The 25,856-nt window shown below is 41.1% G+C and overlaps 2 protein-coding genes across 3 annotated transcripts in view; both read right to left on the bottom strand.

Annotated features, from left to right (window-relative positions):
- The window catches only part of mpp2b (MAGUK p55 scaffold protein 2b), a 63,462-nt gene extending 42,324 nt beyond the window's left edge, over window positions 1-21,138 (bottom strand). The window contains exons 1-2 of one of the 2 annotated variants that reach the window (XM_077205965.1): window positions 20,795-21,138; window positions 4,253-4,326 (exon numbers count right to left, since the gene is read on the bottom strand). In XM_077205965.1, coding sequence (XP_077062080.1) covers window positions 4,253-4,283 — 31 coding nt within the window. In that variant the 5' untranslated portion in view covers window positions 4,284-4,326; window positions 20,795-21,138. The remainder of the gene's footprint in view (window positions 1-4,252; window positions 4,327-20,794) is intronic. The other variant, XM_077205964.1, reaches the window with a different exon arrangement.
- Window positions 21,139-22,389: 1,251 nt separating this feature from the next.
- Window positions 22,390-25,611, bottom strand: pyyb (peptide YYb). Its single transcript, XM_077205791.1, has 3 exons — window positions 25,424-25,611; window positions 22,823-22,924; window positions 22,390-22,560 (listed from the first exon to the last, which is right to left on the bottom strand). The coding sequence occupies exons 1-3, from the start codon at window positions 25,609-25,611 to the stop codon at window positions 22,539-22,541; spliced, it is 312 nt and encodes a 103-aa protein (XP_077061906.1). The 3' UTR covers window positions 22,390-22,538.
- Window positions 25,612-25,856: the final 245 nt, after the last annotated feature.

The following is a 25,856-nucleotide window of genomic DNA, read 5'->3' on the forward strand; positions in this document are numbered from 1 at the left end:
GTCTGGGCCTTCGGGTCAACTGGGAGAAGAGCAAACTTTGCCCCGTGCAGAGGATCTCTTTTCTCGGTATGGACATCGACTCGGTCGCCATGTCCGCGCAGCTTACGAGCGAGCGCGCGCAGTCACTGCTGACTTGCCTAAGACAATTCGAGGGCAAGAGTGCGGTTCCACTGAAACTTTTTCAGAGGCTCCTGGGGCATATGGCATCTGCAGCCGCGGTCACGCCGCTCGGATTGCTTCATATGAGACCGCTTCAGCTTTGGCTTCGCGACCGAGTCCCGAGGTGGGCATGGCAACACGGCACGTTCCGAGTACCAGTTACTCCGACCTGCCGTCAGTTCTTCACCCCGTGGTCGAACCTCGGTTTTCTCAGGGCCGGTGTCCCCCTGGCACGAGCTTCCCGGCATGTTGTTGTCTCAACAGATGCCTCCACCACGGGCTGGGGCGCCATGTGCAATGGACATGCTGCTGCGGGCTCCTGGACAGGACCCCAGCGGCTGTGGCATGTCAATTGCCTCGAGTTGTTGGCAGTACGCCTTGCCCTGCACCGCTTCCGGGCGTTGCTCAGGGGTCAACACGTACTAGTCCGCTCAGACAATACCGCCACTGTAGCGTACATCAACCATCAAGGTGGTCTACGCTCCCGCCGTATGTCACAACTCGCTCGCCACCTCCTCCTATGGAGTCAGAAGCATCTGAGGTCGCTTCGAGCCATCTTCATTCCTGGAGCGCTGAACTGTGCAGCCGACGAGCTCTCACGGCTTCAGCCCCTCCCTGGAGAATGGCGACTCCATCCCCAGTCGGTTCAGCTGATTTGGGACCAGTTCGGGGACGCGCAGATAGATCTGTTTGCCTCTCACGACTCGACCCATTGCGCCCAGTTCTATTCCCTGACCGAGGGCAAAACAAAAAAAGAAAGCTCGGCACGGATGCTCTGGCGCACAGCTGGCCGCAGGGCCGCAAGTATGCGTTTCCCCCAGTGAGCCTTCTTGCGCACACTTTGCGCAAGGTCAGGGAGGACGAGGAGCAGGTCATTCTGGTTGCCCCTTACTGGCCCAACCGGACCTGGTTCCCCGAACTAGTACTCCTCGCGACAGCACCTCCCTGGCCGATCCCTCTGAGGAAGAACCTTCTTTCTCAGGGACGGGGCACCCTATGGCACCCTCGTCCCGATCTTTGGAACCTCCACGTGTGGCTCCTGGATGGGACGAGGCAGGTTTGAGTACCCTACCACCAGCGGTGGTGGCTACCATCACTTCCGCTAGAGCGTCGTCCACGAGACACGTCTAGGCGTTGAAGTGGAACCTCTTCGTCAACTGGTGCTCTTCTCACCGAGAGGACCCCCGGAGATGCTCGATCAGTGTTTTGCTTTCCTTCCTTCAACAGGGGCTGGAGCGAAGGCTGTCTCCCTCCACCCTGAAGGTCTATGTTGCCGCCATTGCCGCACATCATGACCTCATCGAAGGTAAGTCGGTAGGGAAGCACGACCTGATCATCAGGTTCCTGAGAGGAGCGAGGAGACTAAATCCTCCTCGTCCTCCTCTCGTTCCCTCTTGGGACCTCTCAGTGGTTCTAACTGCCCTGAAGAGTGCTCCCTTTGAGCCCCTGCAATCAGTCGAGCTTAAGTTCCTGTCTATGAAGACAGCGCTCCTGGTTGCACTGGCCTCCATCAAGAGGGTTGGGGACCTGCACGCATTCTCCGTTGACGAAGCGTGCCTGGAATTTGGGCCGGCTTCCTCTCACGTGATCCTGAGACCCCGGCCTGGATATGTGCCCAAGGTTCCTACCACTCCCTTTCGGGACCAGGTGGTGAACCTGCAAGCGCTGCCCTCGGAGGAGGCAGACCCAGCCTTGGCACTGCTCTGTCCAGTACGCGCTCTCCGCGCCTATGTAGACAGAACGCAGTGTTTCAGTACCTCATACCAGCTCTTTGTCTGTTATGGTGGGAAGCTGAAGGGAAAGGCTCTCTCCAAGCAAAGGTTGTCTCACTGGATAGTGGACACCATTGCTTTGGCTTACCAGCAGCAAGGTCGACCGTGCCCCCTTGGTGTGACTGCCCACTCCACCCGGAGTGTGGCGTCCTCTTGGGCTCTAGCGCATGGCGCCTCGCTAACAGACATCTGCAGAGCTGCAGGCTGGGCGACACCTAACACATTCGCCAGATTCTATAATCTCCGAGTGGAGCCTGTGTCCTCTCGTGTACTCGCTTCAACCAGCTAGTACCGGACCCGCTCAGGTGTCTTCGCTTGCTCGCCATTCCACTCCACGGACTGGATACGTGCGATACTTTCCTCAGGTGAGCTTCTCCGAAAGCCCTGAGCTCCTCCAGCACTCCTGACGTCGGCGCCAGTGTCTATTGCCTGTGCGTCGGCTAGGTGCCTCCCGTGTGCATGGTCCCTCCTCTGAGCGACCCCCACATGTGTATTTACACTGTAAGCCTCTCTGAGCGTGTGTCTTTCCCTTGGCAAGCCACCTTCCCACCCCTGGGGTTGAAATACTCCACCTGCGGCTGGACACCCCAGTGTTTTCCATATGCTTCCTTCGGGTCATATGTGTATTCTCTAAGTCCCCCCCCTCCGGGCTGGCATTAATTGCATACTTCCCCTAAGGTTGGGATATGCTTCCCAGTGTACCTTGGTATTCCTGTGTTATATGGAGTCCTTTGTCCAGGCTGACAGGGATCTCGATTTACGCAGGGCACTGGAAGACAGCTGAGAAGGTGGCGTGATTAGACTGGTAACCCCATTCGTCGTCATCCGACGTAACTCGGAGTGACAACGAAAGGGAACGTCTACGGTTACGTATGTAACCCTCGTTCCCTGAGTAGGGAACGGAGACGTTACGTCTGCCTGCCACTTTCCGCTGTACCGCGGGGATCGCCTGAGCTCAGTCTTGGCTCCTCAGCGAAGAAACATATCTGCTTGCTGCCGGCTTCCTCCTTTTATACCCACGAGGTGGGGCGGAGTTACGCCATGCAAATTCCGCAGACCCATGGCATTTCTTTGCCATTGGCTCGTTTTGTAATACTCGAAGTTGATAGGCTTTCTAAGCGAAACCCCATTCGTCGTCATCCGACGTAACGTCTCCGTTCCCTACTCAGGGAACGAGGGTTACATACGTAACCGTAGACGTTCCCTTAGATAGTCAGTAACAAACATTGCATAAGCTTGCCATGTTATTATGCTTGCACTGTTAGCAGTCACTTGCCTGCTTCCTCAGTTGAAATATTCTGAAGAAATGGCACACAGAGGCAGTTTATATAGGTAAATGAGTCCACCCATTTGGGCACGCTGAAACGTCATTGGTCTGTGCAGTTGCACAGATGCGATTCAATCAGGCTTCGGCATTTTCGGAGAAAGGGATTTCCCCATAGCATCATCTATTGAAGCAGTGTTCGTTCCCGTCTATCTCAGGAACCGAGTTTATGTTAGTAACCGAATTCTAACAAATTGAACCTTATTGTAAAGTCCTGCTAATTAAATGAAAATTACTTTTAATTACTTTTTCACTTGACATTTTAAAATACTCTGAGTTATTGAATGGCGAAAAAATAATAAATGTGACATGAGTAATTTCTGCACCATTAGAGGTACAAAGAGGTACAAAAATGTTTTCAAACATGTTTCAAACACTATCCATCTTCCATTGTTTAGAAAAAAACTACAAAAATTGCACACTTCTCCTTTAATTATATCATGGTGCCATGAGGTACAATTTAAAAAAATTAAATTGATGAATACCTATGGACAAGCGATCTAGATATAAACTGTAATATTTGGTTTTAGTTTCTACTTTCATGCACATTTTGCTTCTACATAATCTTTATTCTTTAAAAATTTGTACCAGCTATAAATTCTAATTACTTATCTTATGTTACTTGTCTCATCACCACTGATTTCATCCCTTCTCAACACCATGTGATCATCTCTCTGTTTTTGTCTTTCTTTCAACAAAAGAACATCATAACAGAACAATGCATTGATTTCATTCTGTAGCTGTCCAAAGAAATGCAATAATATTGACTCAAGTGTCTCTCCAGTGAAAGCTTGGTGGATGTGTGGATGCTCAGTGAAGCACTAGCATTTAATCCCAGTTTATTGTGGTGTTCCAGCCAGAAATGGCTGACTGGCTTGTTAAGGTTGTCACTCACTTTCCCTCCTCATTATTTCACAAAACCCTTTTGTGGACTAACAAGATTTTGGAATGGTAACAAACTCTAAGTTCAGATAATTGTTAAAATAAAGCATCATACCTGAGTCAGAGCTGGCAGACGCCACTGGCATTTTCGTTTTCGTTTGTGTCTGTCCGCTTATCAAATTTGTCCAACTAAAGAGGGAGAGAGAGAGTTTCTGTATGAAAAGCAACTTTATCACATGGTCAGTCAAAGTATTTACCCCAAATCCCCCCTCTCTGCACAGAGCTATAACACAATCAGTTCTGGAAAGAGTACTTTTTTACAAATTGTAGTCCATTACTGAATACAAATTATATTACAAAAAATTGTAGTTAGTAACGTAATCTATTAGATTAAACATTTTAGGTAATGTATTCTGATTACTGTTTGGTTTCCTTTTGACCCAACACGTTTATCACATAGATTTTATTAAGATTATTCTGTACCTTGATGTAAAAATACAAGGAGAACTAAATGTATTCCATTCTTTATTATCAGCAACATGAGGCCTTAAATTACAGGGTTTCCCAAACTGGGGGTTGTAAGTAACTTCAATGAGTTTGAGAGATGATGAAAACAGAATGAATTGAATCATAAAAATGTGAATTTAAAGAAAAAATAGATACATTCAAAATAAAAATACTTGGACTCTAAAATCAGATTTTTTTTTAACCTGCATACCAGTGTGACCATTAAACAACATTAGAGAACACATGCGTATGCGAATGTGTTGTCAAATTATTTAAATATTAACTTAAAATCTTATATTTTAGGTCAAAATAATGTTAATAATATGTAATCATGCCATCCATAAAAAAGTAACTAATCTGATTATAGGCATTTTAAAATGAAATATAATCAAATTACAAGTACTTAATTTTTGGATTCTGATTACAAATTCGGATTACTTATAATCAGTTACCCAACTCTAAATAAATTACTGTTTTACTTTTTAAAATCTTTTTTTTTAACCATCCAATTTTCAGGTAAGCAAACAAATGCTTTTCCAAGACTTTCTACATTTGACATAAACAGAAATTATTGCAACATTTAGTCACTTTTTCTTTCCTGAGAAGGAATCACGTTACACTGTCCTAGTGTGAATGTGTGAAGCCATGGGAAAATTTTACAACTCTTTCACACACACTGTAAACCCGTATAAGTTGGTAAAACTCAGAGAAATTAAAGGCAATCAATTGCCACAAATTTTTTAAGTTAAGAAATTCCAAGTTTAAGTAAGCAGAACTGGCAGATTTTTATTTTGTACACATTTTAATTGTTCTTAACTGGACATTTTTGAGTACACTAATTCATACATTTAATTTAAAATTTCATGTTATCTCAATGTGAACACTTTTATTAGTATAAACTTAGCTAGCTTTAACAAGCTAGTTTGCTAACATACTAATTTGTTAACATGTTAACAACAGTATGTTATACAGTAGAACTTGCAGCAATATAAAGGTTTCATCAAACTGCATGCACCACTTGTCACCATGATGGTAACTATCCTAAAACCAACATTAACAGAGATTCTTCTAAATTAGCATAACAAAACATTAATCTTTACTAAATCACCCACTTAACATTAATCTTGCACAAAAAAACAATATATTACACTTAATTTCAGCATTTACTCTCCCTTTCGAGTGGCATTGGCGACGGCAAAGCATGCTGAGAAATAGACATCCCAGCCGTTTCAGTTAAACTTAAGTTCGTCTAAATTAAAAGAAATAATTTGATAAAACTCAAAACAATGAAACAGTTCAGTTTACTTAAAATATATCCATTCTGTGAACTTGAAGGAAAGTGCAGTTAATTTGACTGAACTAATTAGTTTAATTTAAGTTTGTCCTACTCAAACCAATTAATTATTTTGAGCGTTAGGGTTTACACAGTTTTGAGCTGCCCACCTGGATACACACACAGCTAAACGGCACTTTATTACAGTAGTTTAGGGTAGTTTAAAGGCGCTATCTTTCGGTGTGACATCTACTACACACGCACCATGTTAAATATAGCTCTCACTGAAGCTGTTAAACTCTGCCTGTGCACTTCAGCAAGACTTTGCATAACCCAGCTGAATGTGCATGTGAGAGAGAGATTGTGTCAGTGTGTGTGTATTACGCTCCAGTGCTCTTAAACATTCTCCTTAGATTAATGTCAAAACCAAACTCTTTCACTCAGCACAGAAACACAACAGTGTTTAAGCATGGAGAACTACTAACATTGTTATACAGGGTTTCTAAAGACTTTGAGCAGGGTTTAATATTAATGGTAACATATCAAAACATAAATCAAGAAGTTTCCCTTTAGTTCACAAGACAAAGAAGATAATTTTCAACAGCAAAATCAGTGTCACTCCCCACCTACAGTTAACAACATGCAAGAATATAACTAAACACCTTATTTATTCAAAACCATTTATAATACAATTTATGAATCCATAATCCTGCTTCAGTAACAGGAATAAATACCTTCAGAGTTTAAAGTATTTTCCGTAATTAACGTTGTGAAGTTCCAATAATATATACAAAAAATATGGTTTTACAACTTAAAAATGAAATTAAATATGACATTTTACATATAAAAATATTATTTACAAAATGTATTATTATTATTGTTGTTGTTAATGAGCCTTAATGAATTTTGATGATAGTCTATAGTTAACAATAAAAATTAAATATATTTTTTGCACAAAAACAAAAAAACAGGTTATTCAATCTCCCTTGTTTAAACCATCATATAATCTGCTTACGCTCCACTGACAGTTAGGTTTAGGGATGGGGTTAGGGTTTACTTGTTTCTGTACCAGTATCACATTACAAATTCTTGTAATTGCCTTTTAAAATAGTTGTTTTCTCATGAGATCGGGTTGGATGATGCAGGGTTTGTAAAATTTTACTTAAACTTTTTTCAGCTAGTTGCCAAGGCAACAATTTAAATTTAGTTTAACTTACCAAAATAACCACAATTAAAACAGGAATGTCACTCAGAAAATGTCCTGACAATCTGTCAAATATCAAGTCTCATAAGAAATCCCACCTGTCTCTGCGATTTTTTTTATTTTTTTTATGTATATTTGCACTTAACTAAAATTAACTTTCACTTTTCTATGACACCTGTCTGTAGTCACCTGTAGTCACCTGAGACCCGCAGTGACAGCTGCTGTCAAACTAGCTAAAATGGAGTTTCGCAAGTAGCTTGCAACAGAGCGGTCATTTGAAGTCGAGAACTTTTCTCCCCCACCTTCATCTGAAGTGGAGGAGGGTGAATTGTCTGTGGACACCAGCTCAAACTGCGGTCTTAACTCCCGCATCGCGATCGGCATCCGATTATTCTTATATTCAGTCATTTTGAGGTAATTTTTTTCCAGGATTATTATTACTATTACGTTCATTATATTTTGCTGCTATGTGAAAAAAATAATCAGCAAATCGCGCCGGCGTGTTTGTCGACACCAGAGGATTAACTTTAGCCTAATAAGAAGGAACATAAATTGTGATTAAAAATATATGCTCACTCACATCATGACGCCGCTGCGGTGGTGGAGTTCATGCAGGAAGAGGTATGAAGAGGAGCGTTTGACAGCGCGAGGTGTGTGGAGAAGCCCATTTCCACCTCCATTGCGTTGGAGAAGCAATCCCACGTAAAATGCAGGTTGCACACTGGAGCAATAGGTGAGATTAACTACCTAGGCTACACGAAATAATCTAAATAACTATATAAATGCTATGCTAACTAGATGCTAATATATATCTATCCTGATCGTTTTCAATACGATCATAATTCCAACTCCTGACTCGCTACAGTAGTTTTGACGGCACCAGATGCTTTTATACCAGGGGCTGCCAAGGGCGTGGTGAGCTCGCACCAAGGGCGTGACAGAGTGACGTCAGAGATTATTCTACATCAGAGCAAATAGAGGTCTCTGCAGACGGTAATAGGAGTTACCAAATCAGGGGGCGAGGCCATAAACAGAGGGGCGTTTCAACCGCGTTACCTGATTTGCCAACGTCACAGTTTGGGTAGGTCTTAGGGGTGGGGTCGGGAGAAGGGCATCATTTTCATTGCATGATTTATAAACACCCACCAGTGTGAAAACACCCACAAATTTATAAACGCCCACTTTTGTCCCGCAGAGACCTCCTAGTCCATCAGAGAGTACCCCTACTGCAGGAGCTTTCCGTTTAATCCTGAAGAGGGCAGCACTCAGACGTTTGTACACCATATATTTGAAAATTAAAACACTTTTTACCCAAATGTCAAAAAATGTACTCGAATCAATGAACAGCATTTATGAAGCTCCATTCTTACAGATAATTAACTAAAAAAAGTTGTTTTAGTGTTTAGTTACCCTTTAAATTTCATTGTGTTGTGCACTACTGGTCCACTTTATTGTAGACCTCTAACTACCTGTAATAATGTATGTTACGATCATGTACAATGTAAGTGTCTGTCATATGTATACAGATCGATTTGCAGATCTGTCTGTTTGTATCCTGTGTACTGTTTAGTCTTTCTGTAATTAAAAAAAATAAATAAATAAAGGGAGAGAACGTAATGAGAAACAGATCTGGAGAGAAAGAGTGAGATAGAGGTTAATAACTTGCAGAGAACTAAGAAAAATAAGTCCAAATGCTGGAGCCACATGCATCCTTTTTATCTGGAAGAGAGCTATAGCACCATTTGAATAGATTTTAACCTAATGGACTTTCCTCCTCCTAAAATCTCAGATTTCTCACTTATCATGCATTACATGAAATGGACCATCTCTACTGGTCAAGGAAAGAAACTGCATTTCACAAACAGACATATTTTTCTCATAATGCTAAAAGATTTGGAACATCTGTAGCTGTGAGTTTAAAAAAATGAAAAGCTGATATCTGAGTAGTTCATCTAAGCTTAATGTCTGTTCAGCTGTGTATGAGTAAAATGTGATGTTTGAGAGCAAACCCTGCCAAAATCAAATAGATATTTTGCCTTTTAATTATAATTTCCAATATTTCTATTAGCACTACATTTTTTTCCAATTTCTTTTAATGTTGTTGTCACTGTTACACCCTGGTAAAATATTGTAATTGTAAATGTCATCATTGCAAAAGAATATGTATAAATTTAATTTTATATTCTAGATCTAACATATTCTAGATAGTATAAATTCTAATATATAAAGTGTAAATATACATGTAAGAACGAATCTGACGGCAGCCCACCATGTGAGCGAGTCAGAAAACTAGCAAGCACTTAGAGCCTGGCAATCATATGTAGTGTTTGTATTTGCTGACGTGTTTGGAGGGGGGTGTTTTAGAGAGCAGTTAGTCAATACACTGGCAAATCTACATTAATATAATAATAGTGAATAGTATTAATGATAGATGCTTTGTTTTCACTTCTCATGTGGATGATATAGGAATAAACGATTCTTCAGTGTATGGAGCCATAAAGTTGATCTGGAATCCTGAAATGTTTTTTTCACACAATATTAAAAATTTGAATTGCCATTCAAAACACTTTTTATGTAATGTTCATTCGTGTAATGTTACAAATGAAATAGTAAAAAAGGTGGTGGTATTTCAGTTTATGCACTTAAAACAAGAATGGACCTAGATTGCTAAAACAATGGCTTGATTGGCTAAACCAATTTGACTATTCGTTCAAATTAAACCGAAACATTAGGTGACATCAGTGTGAATTCATATTCAACAATATTATTGATTTGACTGCACTGTCTGACACTGTTGGATGAGAACTGAACTGAGCAGGATGACGACATTACTGTTTTTCTGCAGAACTGCTTTATAGATTAAATTAACTAATTTAATAATTGATGGCATTTACAATGGAACTGTTTCAACACTGAATTGACTTCAGCTGAACAATGGCAATATATTCTTTTAGAGCTGCTGTACAAGTGAAATAATCTGTTTGCATCATTGAATAATTTTCCTGTTTTAGGGACAAACCAAAAAACGGTGAAAGGGTGTTGGGCACCCAAGGCTCATCGATCCACAAGAGCAACAAAGGCTACCCGTCTGGTCAGAGCCAACAGAAAATGTTAATGATGGTTATGAATGAATGTGTCACAACACACAGTGCATCGCAATCTGCTGCATATGGGGTTGCGTAGCAGCAGACTAATCAGAGTGCCATATGATGACCCATGTCCTCCGTCGAATGTGCCTACAATGGGCACGCGAGCGTCGGAACTAGACCTTGTAGGAGTAGGATTGGAAGAAGGTCAGCTGGTCCGATGAGTCCCATTTCCTTTTACATCACATGTATGGCCATGTGTGCGCTGTTTACCTGGGGAAGTGATGCACCAGGATGCACTGTGGGACGATAACAAGCCAGTGGAGGGAAAGTGATGCTCTGGGCAACGTCCTGCCAGGAAACACTAGGTCCGGACATTCATGTGGAAGTAAATTTGCCCAACCATTGTTGCAGAAAAGGTACACCCCTTCATGACAGCAGTGTTTCCTGGTGGAAATGGCCTCTTTCAGCAAGATAATGCACAGTGCCAAAATGCACACATTGTTTATGAATGGTTTGAGGAACATGGTAAAGAGTTTGAGGTGTTGCCCTGGCCTCCAAATTCCCCAGATCTCAATCCAATTGAGCATCTGTGGGATGTGCTGGACCAACAAGTTTGATCCACGGTGGCTCCACTTCACAAACAGAACTTGAAGGATCTGCTGCTAATGTCTTGGTGCCAGAAACCACAGGACACCTTTTGGGTCTTGTAGAGTGCCATCCTCGGTAAGCTGCCACTGTTTTGGCAACACGCGAAGGACCAACAGCATTTTAGGCAGGCAGTCATAATGTTTTGGCTTTTCAGTGTATTTGACAATACAAACTGAATCCTATTAGTGAGTATAAAGGTGCGGTGATATAGATAATCTAGGATTCAAGACCTCCAGTCAAATGTTTCCGTTCCAATTTCTCCTCAGGAAACTGCAAGACCAGAAGTAGATTAACATAGAGCTTCAACTGAGAATCTCAAACAGGTTACTCAAACCGGTCCTCTGTTCGAAATTGACAAGGATGACAACATACAAATTACTTAAAGTAGTGTCTGCACATTAAATTTAACATGGACAAAATACCAGTTTAAAGGGGTCATGAACTGCATTGTTTTATTGTTTTATAATGTTTCCTGTGGTGCATTTAATGTTAGGGTTATGTAAAATGATTTTTATATTAAAAATAATTCATAATTCAAAAATCACTTGCACAGTGATATATTTCCTGCAGTTGTGTAGCCTACTTACAATATCCAAAAAGTTCCCAAAGTTTTTTAATTTCAGAGAAATTCCAATTTTAAAAAATGGCTCGTCCCGGACTCCCTGTTCACTTGTCGCCTGTAAATGGCGTAATATCCGCGTATTCCCTGGTTTCCGCTCGTACTGCCATAGTAACCATGGCGAAAGAGCTGGACAGCAGTGTTACGTCTAGCGACACGCTCACGCTGTTATTGTTGTTGTTTCGTTCAAACATTATGGACAAAAGCAAGCAGACTTTGGGACAAAAGGAGAACTAAAACTAGGATCAATATCAGATGCCAGTTTTCGAGATGCCGAGAGCTACACGTCCTTTACAAAATTCAACTTGACAGAGCTCTTGCATGTACTTTATTAGAAAGGTGAGCAAATATACATACAACTAATCAATGTTATATAATTCAACATGATGAAATGGTAGAATATGATATGTATGTTATTCTAATTTTGAATGTAGCTTACTGCTAGTCAATACAGCCACATAAAATACATCATACAACACATAGAATAACATTATAACTTTCAACACACTCAAATGCAGTGTGATAGTGTAGACCAAGTGAAACAGCACTGCGTTACCTCACAAGTTTCATTCGTCTAATAAACTGACCTGTGTGAGTATTAATACAGCACTTGCGGGTAGTTCGGTAGAAATGTCCATATTCCTTTATATCCGGGGGACTCGCGTGTGGCGCTGATATCTGTCTCTTATTAGCAATCGCGCCCTGCTTCATACCACAGTCATGTTAAAAACATCAATGTATTCACTCATCCATAAACATTATTAGATCCATCAGCTTGACGACAAGTTCCATAATTCTGCTGGAATTATGTGTCATCAACCTTCGCCTTTGTTATTGTAAGAGGTTAGCGACCCCTAGAGGCGAAAAAATTACATATTGTAGCTTTAAGTCACTCACTGGTTTGATTTACTGGCACATAGACAAAGAAGATCTGACTGTACATGAATCTTTACAAATCAGAAATCACTGGTCACTGATCAGGCATTAGAATTAAGTTACTTACATGTTTTTGCATTACTGTAGAATCCATATCGTAAAAGTCTGTTTGCAAAGCCTGTGCCAAAATTGCAACCGTTTTACTAAAGAATCCACAGTGAAATGTACCGCATTCAAATAAATAATGCTCAAGTGAGACATTTATATTGTTGAAAATAAATAAAATAACCATATTACTAGTTGTCATGATACAACCAGACACAGGTAGATCGTAACGCAGCGTGAGTTTATTAGAGGGTAGTCAGACAGGCAAGGGTCACAGACAGCAAACACAGCATAGGAGACAAGGCAATACTCAGAGTCCGATAACCAGGCGGGAAGACAGAGGCAGGCGGCAGACAAGACGGAATCCAGGAAACAGGCGATGGGTCAGATACACAGACAGGACTAGACTAGGAAGAGTGATAGTTAGAGTGGAGTATAAATGAGTGCGGAGCTGCGTGAGGAACACGATGCAGGTGTGAGAGTGATCAGTGGAAACAGGTGTGTGTGAAATCAGTTCAGGGTGTGTGCATGATCAGTCCCAGGGAAGGCAGTGCAGGGGTGGAGCACCCTCTAGTGACACTCGAGGGCAATCCAGCCGAACATCGTCACATAACCCCCCCTTTAAGGAGCGGCTTCCAGACGCTCCAAAGAATATCCAGGTGGGGGGCAGAGTGAAGACGATCCTGGGGGAGGGACGGAGGGCCAGGCCCGTGCAGGGGAATGGGACAAGGAGGTAGCCAAGGCGGGCCTGGGCCGCAGAGCGTGGGCGACCAGGGCGGAGCAGGACGTGATGGCGGCCAGGGCGGAGCAGGACGTGATGGCGGCCAGGGCGGAGCAGGACGTGATGGCGGCCAGGGCGGAGCAGGACGTGATGGCGGCCAGGGCGGAGCAGGACGTGATGGCGGCCAGGGCGGAGCAGGATGGGCCAAAGGCCAGGGTGGAACAGGATGGACCAATGGCCAGGGTGGGGCCCCCTCAGGCCTCCCTGGGTGTGAAGACCTCACGGGCAGCCACGGCAGAGACGACCGCTCAGGAGACCACGGTGGCACGCCCCTCATTTTCCCTTCGTGGCCTCTACTGCCCCCCTCCAAAAAATACTTGGGGGAACCTACGGGGACATAGATTGGAACTGGAGGCTTCGGGGGTTCGGCTGCAGGCTTCACTAAAGGTTTCGGAGGTTCGGCTGCAGGCGGCTCTGGCAGTTCGGTAGCAGGCTCTGGTTCAGCTAGGCAGACGTGAAACTCAAGCTTGTCATGGCTGACGTGAAGCTCTGGGTCATCGAGGCTGACGTGAAGCTCTGGCTCGTCGAGGCTGACGTGAAGCTCTGGCTCGTCTAGGCTGACGTGAAGGGCAGGTTCGTCAAGGCAGACGTTAAACTCAGGTTCATCAAGGCTGATGCGAAGCTCTGGTTCGTCGAGGCTGACGCGAAGCTCAGGTTCGTCTAGGCTGACGCGAAGCTCAGGTTCGTCTAGGCTGACGCGAAGCTCAGGTTCGTCTAGGCTGACGCGAAGCTCAGGTTCGTCTAGGCTGACGCGAAGCTCTGGCTCGTCTAGGCTGACGCGAAGCTCTGGCTCGTCGAGGCTGACGCGAAGCTCTGGCTCGTCGAGGCTGACGCGAAGCTCTGGCTCGTCGAGGCTGACGCGAAGCTCTGGCTCGTCGAGGCTGAAGCGAAGCTCTGGCTCGTCGAGGCTGACGCGAAGCTCTGGCTCGTCGAGGCTGACGTGAAGCTCAGGTTCGTCGAGGCTGACGTGAAGCCCTGGTTCACCGGGAGACACTTGTTTAGGGCTGTCACTTTACGTTCGAAAATCGATTGCACAATCGATCGGACCAACCAACACAAGTTTCGAAAACGAAAATAGGGAATCGATTTTAACTGCCTTTTTTTTTAACCAAAAATGTGTTTTAGGTAGACAGATTAATACAGTACACAGAACATGTAGGATGTTGGAAAATAACAATGTCTGTTCTGTTAACCAAATGCTTTTTAATATTTGCTATTACCTCAGTGCAAGTGAACAAGCGCGCCGTTATTTGTTGCTTAGTGACGTGTGTGTTCAAGCAAGCCAGAAATGCGCAGATTCTGCGCAATACGCTGTATTTAATATATCATGAGGACTCACGAGTTGCGTATTTGCGCTAAATCCACGCAGATTTGGCTCACACGAACTTCCCCAGCAAAGTGAGTAAACATAGAAACACGCCAAATTGACTCGTGATATGACAGCGTAACCCGCCAAAGTTCATTTTTATCCGAATTTGGCGGGTGTTAATTTCAATCCCTGTTTGTCATTGTGCAAAAAACTTCACGCCAATAAATCATCAGAAATATTTATAAGACTTGTGCGCGTCTCAAGCGCCCTCTTTACGTTCGTCCTAATGCCTTTTATAGTTGTCCGTGGATTTGCCAATATTTGGTGTTGAAAATGGAAACGTCTTTAGACATGGAAAAATCGATTTTACAATCGATTCAATGAACACATATGTCTCAAAAATCGAACAGGATTTTTTCACAAAAGTGACAGCCCTACACTTGATGCGTGGATTCAGTTGGTACCTTGTAAAATGGCGAATCGTCGGGTCTTCTGTGAAGCAAAAGTTCCAAAAACTCCACAGTAAAAAGCGAACCGCTAATGGAAAGGGCCAGGTCAATATATTGGGTTAGAGTCCAGTTTGAACTCGGAAACGGTATAGCAGAGCAGAGCGGTTCAGAAGGTCCTCCCCGAAAGAACATAATTAAACAGAAATCATCTAAGTAGGACTGACGAGAGAGCTTCAAAAAATCTGTCGCAAAAACCTTGAGAGGACGTTCTTCTTGACGGAGGCTTACGATCTGCGCTGTGGGATCCATAACGAGGTCCGTGTTCCTCTCAGCCGCTGGATCAGTAGTGGCTAAGTCTTCTGTCCTGATACAACCAGACACAGGTAGATCCAAACGCAGCGTGAGTTTATTAGAGGGTAGTCAGACAGGCAAGGGTCACAGACAGCAAACACAGCATAGGAGACAAGGCAATACTCAGAGTCCGATAACCAGGCGGGAAGACAGAGGCAGGCGGCAGACAAGACGGAATCCAGGAAACAGGCGATGGGTCAGATACACAGACAGGACTAGACTAGGAAAAGCTTGGTGATGTCCACAACAGTAAAACAAGACTTAGCAATGAGTGATAGTTAGAGTGGAGTATAAATGAGTGCGGAGCTGCGTGAGGAACTCGATGCAGGTGTGAGAGTGATCAGTGGAAACAGGTGTGTGTGAAATCAGTTCATAGTGTCTGCATGATCAGTCCCAGGGAAGGCAGTGCAGGGGTGGAGCACCCTCTAGTGACACTCGAGGGCAATCCAGCCGAACATAGTCACACTAGTATTGGGATCTTTTGGAAGATAATATATTGTGGTTCATCCTGTATAGCTCTCTTCTCGTCATCTCAACACGCCAGTGGGCGGGCCAAAGTTGCAAAGGTGAAGTAGGTGTTGATTTTCTTCTGCAGAGGCGGTCTTTCACCACTCTATTACATCATTAAGAGGCACATTCCAGGATGAGTCGTTCGCTGGATTGGTGACAATTAAAGTTGTTTTTGGAATAACAAGGAAGTTTTCAGTTCTGAAACTTACAGGATATTCTTATAGTATGATGACCTCTTATATGTAAAAAGCTCAAAGAAAATTTGATTTCTCAGTTCATGACCCCTTTAAGCTCAACGTAAGAACACAACTCTAACAAACAAATGTTCAAAAAAGGCACAAATCCACAGGTCCTGGTGAAAATTGACTAAAAATAGCCCCTTTCCGCTCCCTCAAGTTGGGCTTCTCATTACTTTACATGGAAGAATGGTTGTAGCCAAGACAACCATAAGCTCTCCTAGCACGCGCAGCTTCTATTTATTCTTTTTCTCCTTTGTGCCGGTTCACCACGGCAATGACACAGACTACATTAAATAGCAATTACAATCTACACCAAGTAGTGGTTTTTGAGCAAAGGATGTGGGTATGTTTACAAAGAAATAAGTTACTAGTTACTATGAAAAGCATATAAAAAACGATTGACAATTTAACACAACCTCAAATACATTTTATTATATGGTTACTACTAAAGTAAAATATTAAAGACACAAAATTTCATAAAAAATGTTGTTTTATTAAAATAACTATGAAATCAAAATTGACAATTCTTATTTTTTAAGGAATATTTATTAATTATTTATTTGTGCACATCATTATTATTTTTTATTCATGTGTCCTGATTAAACTTTAATCAAAATTACTTGTAAATTTATCATAATACATCTCCTTGCAGCAACATCTCCTCTGTGATGAAATGTTTACTGGTGTGAGGGTGGAACAACTTTTCACTCACATGAAATCACACCAATATTAAATGACAACGATCCAACAATCCAATCAATTCCCGATGAACAAAATTTAGTACGGCCCAACATTTTTTCTTGTTTTTCTTAAAGAGGCCAGCCCGAACTCAAGGCATGACTCGCTGACCCACCCTCTTAATGGAAGCGAGCGTGATCAGGAGCACTGTCTTTAGAGACAGGACCTTAAGCTCAACTAACTCCGGCGGCTCAAAGGGAGCTTTCTGCAGACCATAAAGGACCACAGAGAGATAACAGGTGAATCCGCCAGGAAGGGGCTGTCGCAAGGTGGGCCAGTAAGACAGGCTTACTGGTAGAAAAAACGTATATTTGTGTAGGCCCCCAGGGCCAAATGTGCCAAAGTTTCTGTGCTGAGGGGTTCCTCGTCAGGAAGTAAAAGAGTGGGAAGTGGGAGGACTCCTGGGAAGCAAACAGCTTGACCTGTGCATCCCCAAATCGACTCCAGATCAGCTGGACCACCTGGGGATGGAGTCTCCATTCTCCTGGAAGAGTGTAGAACTGTCGTGAGAGCACATCGGCCACACATTTGAGCTCGTCTGGAATGTGAATGGCGCAGAGCGACCTGAGCCGCTACTGACTCCAGAAGAGGAGATGGCAGGCAAGTACCTCGCCTTGGTGGTTAATGTATGTAACCGTCAGCAATTGACATGCCACTAAATTCTAGGTCGCGTCCAGGAGCCCCAAGCTGCATGCCCATTGCACACAGCGTCACAGCCTGTTCTGGAGGTATCTGTTGTAACAACAACATGTCTGGACATTTGTTATTAATCTTTATTTAACCAGGCAAGTCACTTAAGAACAAGTTCTTATTTTCAACAACAGCCTGACACTCCAGCCCATAGAAACACGGTCAGGGGAATCCGCCAGGGAGGGCTGTCACAAGCAGCAATAGGTCCAAGGGCTGAATGTTCGTCGACAGATCTGTGTGGTCACATAGAGTGTGCCGCGGCGCCATGCCAACGCTTGTTGGTGAGACGTGCGGTCATATTGACCAACTCCAACTCCATACCGAGAAAAGAGATGCTCTGCACAGGGGAGAACTTGCTCTTCTCCCAGTTGACCCAAAGCCATGCTGGGTCCCCCACGAGAAGGACCCGCGCCATCATCCAGCAGCTTGGCGGCACATGGCACGATATAGGAGCGGAAGCACTCCCACTGTAACCCTCAGGTCTACCAGAGTGTAAACCAAACCCGCTGCTCTGTCAAACTACACCAGAGTTCATTTGGAAGCAGCTATTGTTGGTGAAGGCAGAGCAGTATTTATAATTTCTCATTATATGAAGGACCCCACTGCACAACAGCTTTTTATTGTGAATTTAATCACGACTGTAGTGCAGGATTTTAACAAAGCCATAATGAACTTAAATTTCAGTAACTCATCCTGCATCATTTGTACTATATACTATTTATTTTTGCTCACTTGTCAGATTTTTTCTCACTTGTCAGATTTGTTCTCATGAAAGTGTAAACAGCACAAACCACATGGAATCTGATCTTTTCTATTCCAATTTGTGCCACTTCCATATGTGGTCCGAAATCCGATACAGGTCAGATGTTTTGCAACGCAACCTCAGTCTGAACAGTCATATCGGAATTCATGCGGCTTTTATGTCACTCTAGAGTAACATTCGCCACAATTCTGCACTTATGGGAGTCACTTCAAAGATTTTACATACCTGAAGTGATCAAGACAGTTGCGAAAGTTACTCAGTGGTAGGACAGTGATGTGTCAGAGCTTATAAGTATTACAGTCACAGCTCTATATACAAGAAAAACACGAGGGCTCGTATCATAAATGTTTAAAAACTTTTTTCGCATCCTCATCTTAGTTTTTTTTATATTGCCTGTGCATAAATTTGCTGGCTTCGGGGGAAGATCACACTATAATAAACCTTCAATTGTAGCGTGACGTCCTTTCTCGTGCTTTTACGCACACGGGTCAGTCCAGGACCATGATCTGTTCACACTGGAATCTGACATTGGCCACATTTAAAACAACAATATAAACAGCTAGGCCTATACCAAAAATTTGGATCTGAGCAATAAATCGGAATTGAGCACTAAGCTTCACCATGTGAATGTAGCCTGATAAGACTTTTTTGCCTGACTTTATTGACTTTTACTGAAGAAGGGACTAAAAATATCAAGAGACCAGAATACCCTGGGCCCTGTTTCCACCTGACACATATGAAATATGTTAATAACGGGTGCAAACAGCAATGAGTCTCGGTCATCCACTTGTGAATTTGCACAAGCAAATTTGCCCAAGTTTGTTCACCAAAAATATTTTTTTGCTAGATTTTAGTGCTTCTGAATTACGCAGATACAGCCGTTTTAAACACTCACACAGTTACACACATAAGCTCAATTAACCAAAGGCAGTCAGGGCAGCAGATGACAGTGGGAGGTCAGCACTAACAGTACTGTATAGCATTAACTCTACGGCTGCGCAGCTGCAGCAACGGTTGCCTGGCAACACATGAAATCCCAAGAGCCTCTACAGTAGGGTATTTGAATGGAGCAAAAGAGCTGGAAAATTGGAGAGTATATCTAGAGCTGTTCTGTGTTTAGGCATGTAATTTAGAAATTGTTAATTGATGATCTTTATTACGAGATTGTGATTTACATCATTCAAGTAACTGCTGGCTGGTTTCAAGTTTCAGGACAATCAGTGGTCAGCTTTTAGAACTATCTTTGTGTGTCTACACACTGATAATTTAATAAGCACATTTCCCTCTTTGGCAGCTGTTCTGCCACCTGGTGTAGAATAATGTGCCAAACAAGTGACTGAAAACCTCTTTCCATGGCATGTTGGTGTCTCACAGTATATATTATTCAGTCGAAGACATGTAAATGACCTTATAGCCAATAACAATTTTAAAATCAAAACAAAATCAATCAAATCTGAAATATGAAACATCTTAGACCTTCGAAGTCATATACCCCTTCTTGCAATGTCACTTGTTTTTACTGAGTGCACTGACTACATCACCGGTTTTCATGGAAACCGTCCCTGGAGCTGCACGTGGGTAAAGCTGTCACACACAGAGTGGAACAGAAGCAGAGAGGTCATGTCATGTTTATGAATGAGACTAAGAAAAGAATGTAGGAGTTGAAGAGGTGTCGACTTTCCCACACAAGCCAGCAAACACATGTTAAAAGAACAGACAAAAAAAAAAACTTTGAAAGAAGAATAAATTCAATAACAATAGAAATATGGTAATAGGAATTTAAATACACACACACACACACACACACACACACACACACACACACACACACACACATCATATTAATAATAATTACCTACTATATTTGCAGAGGGGGAAAAACTCCAAAGCATCATGCAGTGAAGCTGTTGTTTTCACTCATATCATGTATCATAAAGTATATCCATTATAATCATAATTAAAGCATCTATCGTTTCCATATTATTTATGAAGTGGAGACAACTAAAATATCTCATAAAAGCATTGTGATAAAATTTATCTTGCAAAATCTTCATGATGGGTGACGTCATTGTAAATTATCCGAACTGTTAATTAACTGGAGAAAAAAAATGATGATGATGATGATGATGATCTATTAAAAAAATGCATAGTTTTCATTTTAAATACAGCCTGAACACGGTATCAGATGGTAAAGCATGGTACGCATATAGCCTATATTCAATGGTAGCTACTGATTACCATTTTCTTATCCCGTGTTATTTTACATGATAGCCTCCCCAAAGAATCCCATATTAGCCTACCATTAAACCAGATGTCTAGAATATGCAATGTAATAATACCATTGTATTGTTTGCGCGAGTAACTTAGATAAACACTGACATAAGTGAAAAAGCCTCAATTTCAGTTCAGATCAAACTACTACTTGTTTATCGCGTCGAGTAGCTCGCTGTGCAGAAAGGAGTGTAATGAGCTGTTTCACTATCTGTCATGAACGCCTTTGACTCACCTGTGATGTCTGACAGGGTGAAATAAACCAGCAGTGCACGTCTTTCACTTTTTGCAGACGGCGGTCATGATGATGGTATAACGCGTATAATCCATCGGCTTTCGAATCATTAAGAATTTCGCGTCTTATTTAGCTTACCACACACATACACCTGATAACACAGCAACCAGTGAGTCTCACATACAGCAATATTATCACACGAACACTTTAAACTAGATTATCTGCTCAATCAACCTCTTGTCACCTGATAACTAAACGAAGATTTAAACAATCTGTGTAACTGCTTTACATCACGTAGACTATCTGACCGGCGGCGATGCGCTTTTGTTTTATTGAGATGCTGTGAGTCTTAAAGGGGCAACACACTCCACGCCTCTCTGCGGACCCCACAACATCACCCCCTCTACTTCGTATTAAATCACTCAAACCTTTACAGTTTTAAGAACAATTCACCTAATACCGCAGCCTCTCTGTCCTTACATAGGCCTACTATTAAATTATTTATATTTTCTATTAATTAAAACTATAGACTAGCCTACCAAATAGACTACACTAGGCTGTAGGCTACCATCATTATGCTTGGTTGTTTCTCCAAAGTATCCTGAAAATATACTGAATCAGTCACTTTAAAATAAAAAGGTGGTATTATCATGCTACATGTCCAAAAATATGGTAATACCTTAGATTATTTCTATTCATGGTATTTATTTATTATCACTTGAAAGACAGAAATATAAATCATTAGATAAATATAAATATTTGTAGTCCAGTTTTTTATAGCCCAATACGTATCATATGTGTACTGGACCACAAAACAAGTCACATGGGTCAATTTTTTGAAATTGAGATTTATACATCACACGAAAGCTGAATAAATAAGCTTTCAATTGATGTGGTTTATTATGATAGGACACTATTTGGCCGAGATACAACTATTTGAAAATCTGGAATCTTAGGGTGCAAAAAAATCGAAACATTGAGAAAATCGCCTTTAAAGTTGTCCATTTATGTTCGCGATTGTGCTGCATTCACTCACATAAATAATTGTTTTATATATTTATATATCTTCATGGAACATGATCTAATGATTTTTGACATAAAAGAAAAATCGATAATTTTGACTAATACAATGTTGGCTATTGCCACAAATATACCCGTGCTACTTGTGACTGGTTTTGTGATCCAGGGTCACATATAACGTTAAAGAATGTCCAGTTTTTGTTCAGTGCAATGTGAATATTTATGGTATTTTTTATTTACCTTATAACAATAAAAAACAAAACTTCTAAACTATGATTATGAAACAATGATACTGGCAAATGTTCAAAATGTAGAAATATTGTTGAGTTCCTCCATCTAGTGGTGTGCATATGTCCTAGTTCAGACACAATCTTTAGAGGTAAAGGTAAAAAGGTAAAAAATTAAAGGTAAATAAATAAATACATATTTATGCATAAATAAAGAGAGGAATCAAGAGTTCAACATTCAGTTATTTTTTATTATTGTCAATTTTGTCAGTGAATAATAAATTATTTACAATTGTCTTTCACAAAGCGTAAATTAAATCATAGAAAGAGAAAAGAGAAAGAGGCTGATAGACATGTACAGATCATGAGGTGTTTTTGGAGCCTCGTTTTGATGAGAGTTTGGCTCATGCTGGTTTCTGCTGTTCATTTATTATCATGGAGATGGATAGATGAAGAAAACCACTGCACCAGTCACAGAGGAGGAGAGAGAAGTCGCATCACCATAACAAGTCTTCCATCCTGCACAAAAACAAAATCATTCATTTTCACATCTCCACCACGGGTTTGTCTGGATATCCCTGGACTGACTGTGACTGTGATTAAATAACATGCAGGAACACCCCAGACAGCGACATAGTGTCGGCCCAGATCCAGCCCACATCTGTTACGCGTGGAAACCACATGTACCACATGTGGGCCGGATCTGGGCCGACACTATGTTGCTGTCTGGGACAAAGCTAAGAGTAAGCAAGATATTCCAGCATGTTCCCTCACTGCTCACCGGGGCCTGACGTCCTGTTCATCCGCACCGAACAGCAGTTCAGCCACAGCGTCCTCCGGGGTGGATCGCTTCCCGTCCTCCGGGGTGGATCGCTTCCCATATCTGAAGAATGAAAAAATGCAAGATGTAAGAGAATGAATTATGCATGATTGAGCTGCCATTCAAGCCTGAAGCACAAGTTACACTAAAATAAATTGTATGATCAATAAGTTGACAACATATGCTTTTACATTGCTTTAACTCATCCAAATCAGTTAAGCAATTTAAAAATTTTAATGTCATACAAGAATCAACTCATGTTTTTAATTTAAGTTTAAATGACTTAAGCATCCAAGTTGATTGTACTTAAAAATGTAAGGCACCAACTTTTGTTTACAGTGTATGTGCTTAGTAATTGTGTCAGAAGTTTGTTCAAATTCCATTACCCTATTGTGAGCAACAGCAGTGATGAACAAACAAGCACCAAAAAGGATTACAATCCAACATCCTGATTTAACTGAAGATAAATGTAGATCAATTCAGAGAAATAAGGAAACCAACAAGAAACCGAACCAAAATAACACATGAACGTCATTTAATTGTGGCCTTTTAAGGTTAAACGTGTTGCAGAAAATATCAGGGTAGATCTCTAGCATGCATCATCAGAGACGCTACCAGACATGTTAATCCCACTTAATAACAATCTATCTTAGCGCACAGCACAATAATGAGGGGTTACGTACAGGTTGAATGATATCTGGCAACTCAGCCCATCCCTCGCACATATGTGAGTGTTCAGATAAAAACATAGCAACGCACAATTTGGTAAAACCATGAACACACACAAAAAAGAGGTTTTGTTTAAACTGTAAAATAGATTTGGTTTATTCTCCTATGAACCCTCTTGCATTGCTAAGTGGTACTGGATTCAAATTAATTTAATTTATTTGTTTAGTGCTTTTCACACACCGCATTGCTCAAATGAGCTTTACAAACAATAGAGATTTACAAACAAAAGAAAGCTTGAGAACCCTAGGGACTAACATTAACATACTATTGTGTGTGTGTGTGTGTGTGTGTGTGTGTGTGTGTGTGTGTGTGTGTGTGTGTGTGTGTGTGTGTGTGTGTGTGTGTGTGTGTGTGTGTGTGTGTGTGTGTGTGTGTGTATATATACACATATATATATATAATTTCATCAAGTTAAACTATAGAAAAGGAGAACTAGCTGAATCAAAATCAAAAAACTTTTACCACAGTATACCTTAAGCACTCTTGAGTTCCTAAATATCATTCTACAGGAATATGAAAATGATATTTAGGCCTATATATCAAAGTACGATATTCTCAATATTTAATACCATAACTGTACCTGCTATATACTTTTTGTAAGGGATATTCAAACAAATTTAATAAAGGCTTGAGAGTAACCCATTGACTGGAAAATTCTGTGATGTGAAAAAAAAAACACTGGTTCACAGTAAATTACGTCATTATGATGAGAGCAAGAGAGAGAGTGTTAGAAATGATTCCATTAATGTCGGCATCATCTCCATTATCATCTGAAAATCTTTGTTGGGCCATTAGCTGTTTTCTGCTTTTTTTTTCTCCACATAATCATATTTCAAGACTCTTCTGATCTTACTCAGCTTCTGTTGCATCCGTACAATGGGCTTTTATCATGAATTACGAACAGAAAAAAAAAATCTGTATAAATTGTTTGTAAAATAATTCTTAAACATATTGTTGCATTCAGTCCAGTGTTACCATTTAGACGCATTTCAAACTATTTACACAGAATTTCTTCTACTGTTTCATGAATTATGATAGTCTCTAAGACAATAGACTTTGCAATTGTAACACCTAACTTCCAATTAATAACAAACATTAATAATCTATAGGCTAATGTTAATTAATGAATATAGGCCCATTGTTCAATGTGCATTCGATGTTCATTCATAATAGATTAATGTTAATTTCAAATGTACAAATTAGTATATGCAGATTTTAGAATTATTCTACTTTTATAAATGCTGTAAAAGTTTTGTTCATTATCTGTTAATGATGACTAATGTAATAATCATGATAAATGAAATGAAATACTGTTACCAAATGTTTAAAATATATGAAATAAAATGTTTCATGACATTTCCATTTAGTTAATGCACAGTTTTAAATTCTGCATAAATCATCTTCTGACAATTATTAAGGAAAGTTATTATTAACTGTTACTAATAACTAATCAGTGCTACTATTAACATATAATCCTGATTTATATGTTTAAATCTGCACTGACACATGTAATGGTTACACTGTACAATAAGGTATCATTAGTTAACGTAGTTAATATTAACTAACAATGAGCAAAACATTAATTGTAGTAGGCTATTTATTAATATCTCTTAACATTTGTTAATAAAAAGTTCGTGTTAATATAGGTCCATTAAGTAATATTAACAGATGCAACGTTTGATTTGAATAATTTATTATTAAAGGTAGAAAAAACCATTAACTGAGATCAATACATGTATTTAGCATTGTTAGTTCATGTTAACAAATAACCTTATTGTAACGTGTTACCCATGTAATTATACGCAGGTAATGCACAGGTAATTGAAGCCGTACCTCTGTCGTGTGATGAGGTTGATGTAGTGTCTTAGAGCCGTGTGGTACTTGGCCATCTCCTCTGGACCCACATCTCCCGCTGGAGGTTCAGGTTTGGGCGGGTAAGCTTCGGCCAGGCTGCTGAGACACGCAATGACACACAGCACAAGAGCCAGCGGCACAGTCCAGGATCTCAGTGCACTTGCCATCTGATAGACACAGAGAGAAAACCTTTGGGAGTCATACAAAGTAGGATGCACTTTTGATCCAGATAGACTGTATAGAGCAATTCTACAGAACATTTAAACATTTCCTATAGATTTTCAACTCTTTTTCTATGCTGAACGGATTTGTCAATTTCACTCACTGATGTATTTTGTCACAGAGCTATCCATGGTCCTGATTCTGATCCCGTTATGTTAAAGTTATCATCACCTTAAGAGTGAAAGAAGCA

This window comes from Siphateles boraxobius, unplaced genomic scaffold, assembly GCF_051911475.1.
Source record: "Siphateles boraxobius isolate OS27281-9 unplaced genomic scaffold, OSU_SipBor_1 55, whole genome shotgun sequence".
Classification (NCBI taxonomy): Eukaryota; Metazoa; Chordata; class Actinopteri; order Cypriniformes; family Leuciscidae; genus Siphateles; species Siphateles boraxobius.

What these genes read in the sequence shown, in the direction of transcription:
- pyyb (XM_077205791.1), bottom strand. Translation starts at nt 25,611, where the DNA reads ATGGCAAGTGCACTGAGATCCTGGACTGTGCCGCTGGCTCTTGTGCTG. An exon ending in AACCTCATCACACGACAGAG is followed by an intron (nt 22,925 to 25,423) that starts GTACGGCTTCAA and finishes TTCATTCTTCAG; the next exon opens with ATATGGGAAGCGATCCACCC. An exon ending in GAACAGGACGTCAGGCCCCG is followed by an intron (nt 22,561 to 22,822) that starts GTGAGCAGTGAG and finishes GTTTTTGTGCAG; the next exon opens with GATGGAAGACTTGTTATGGT.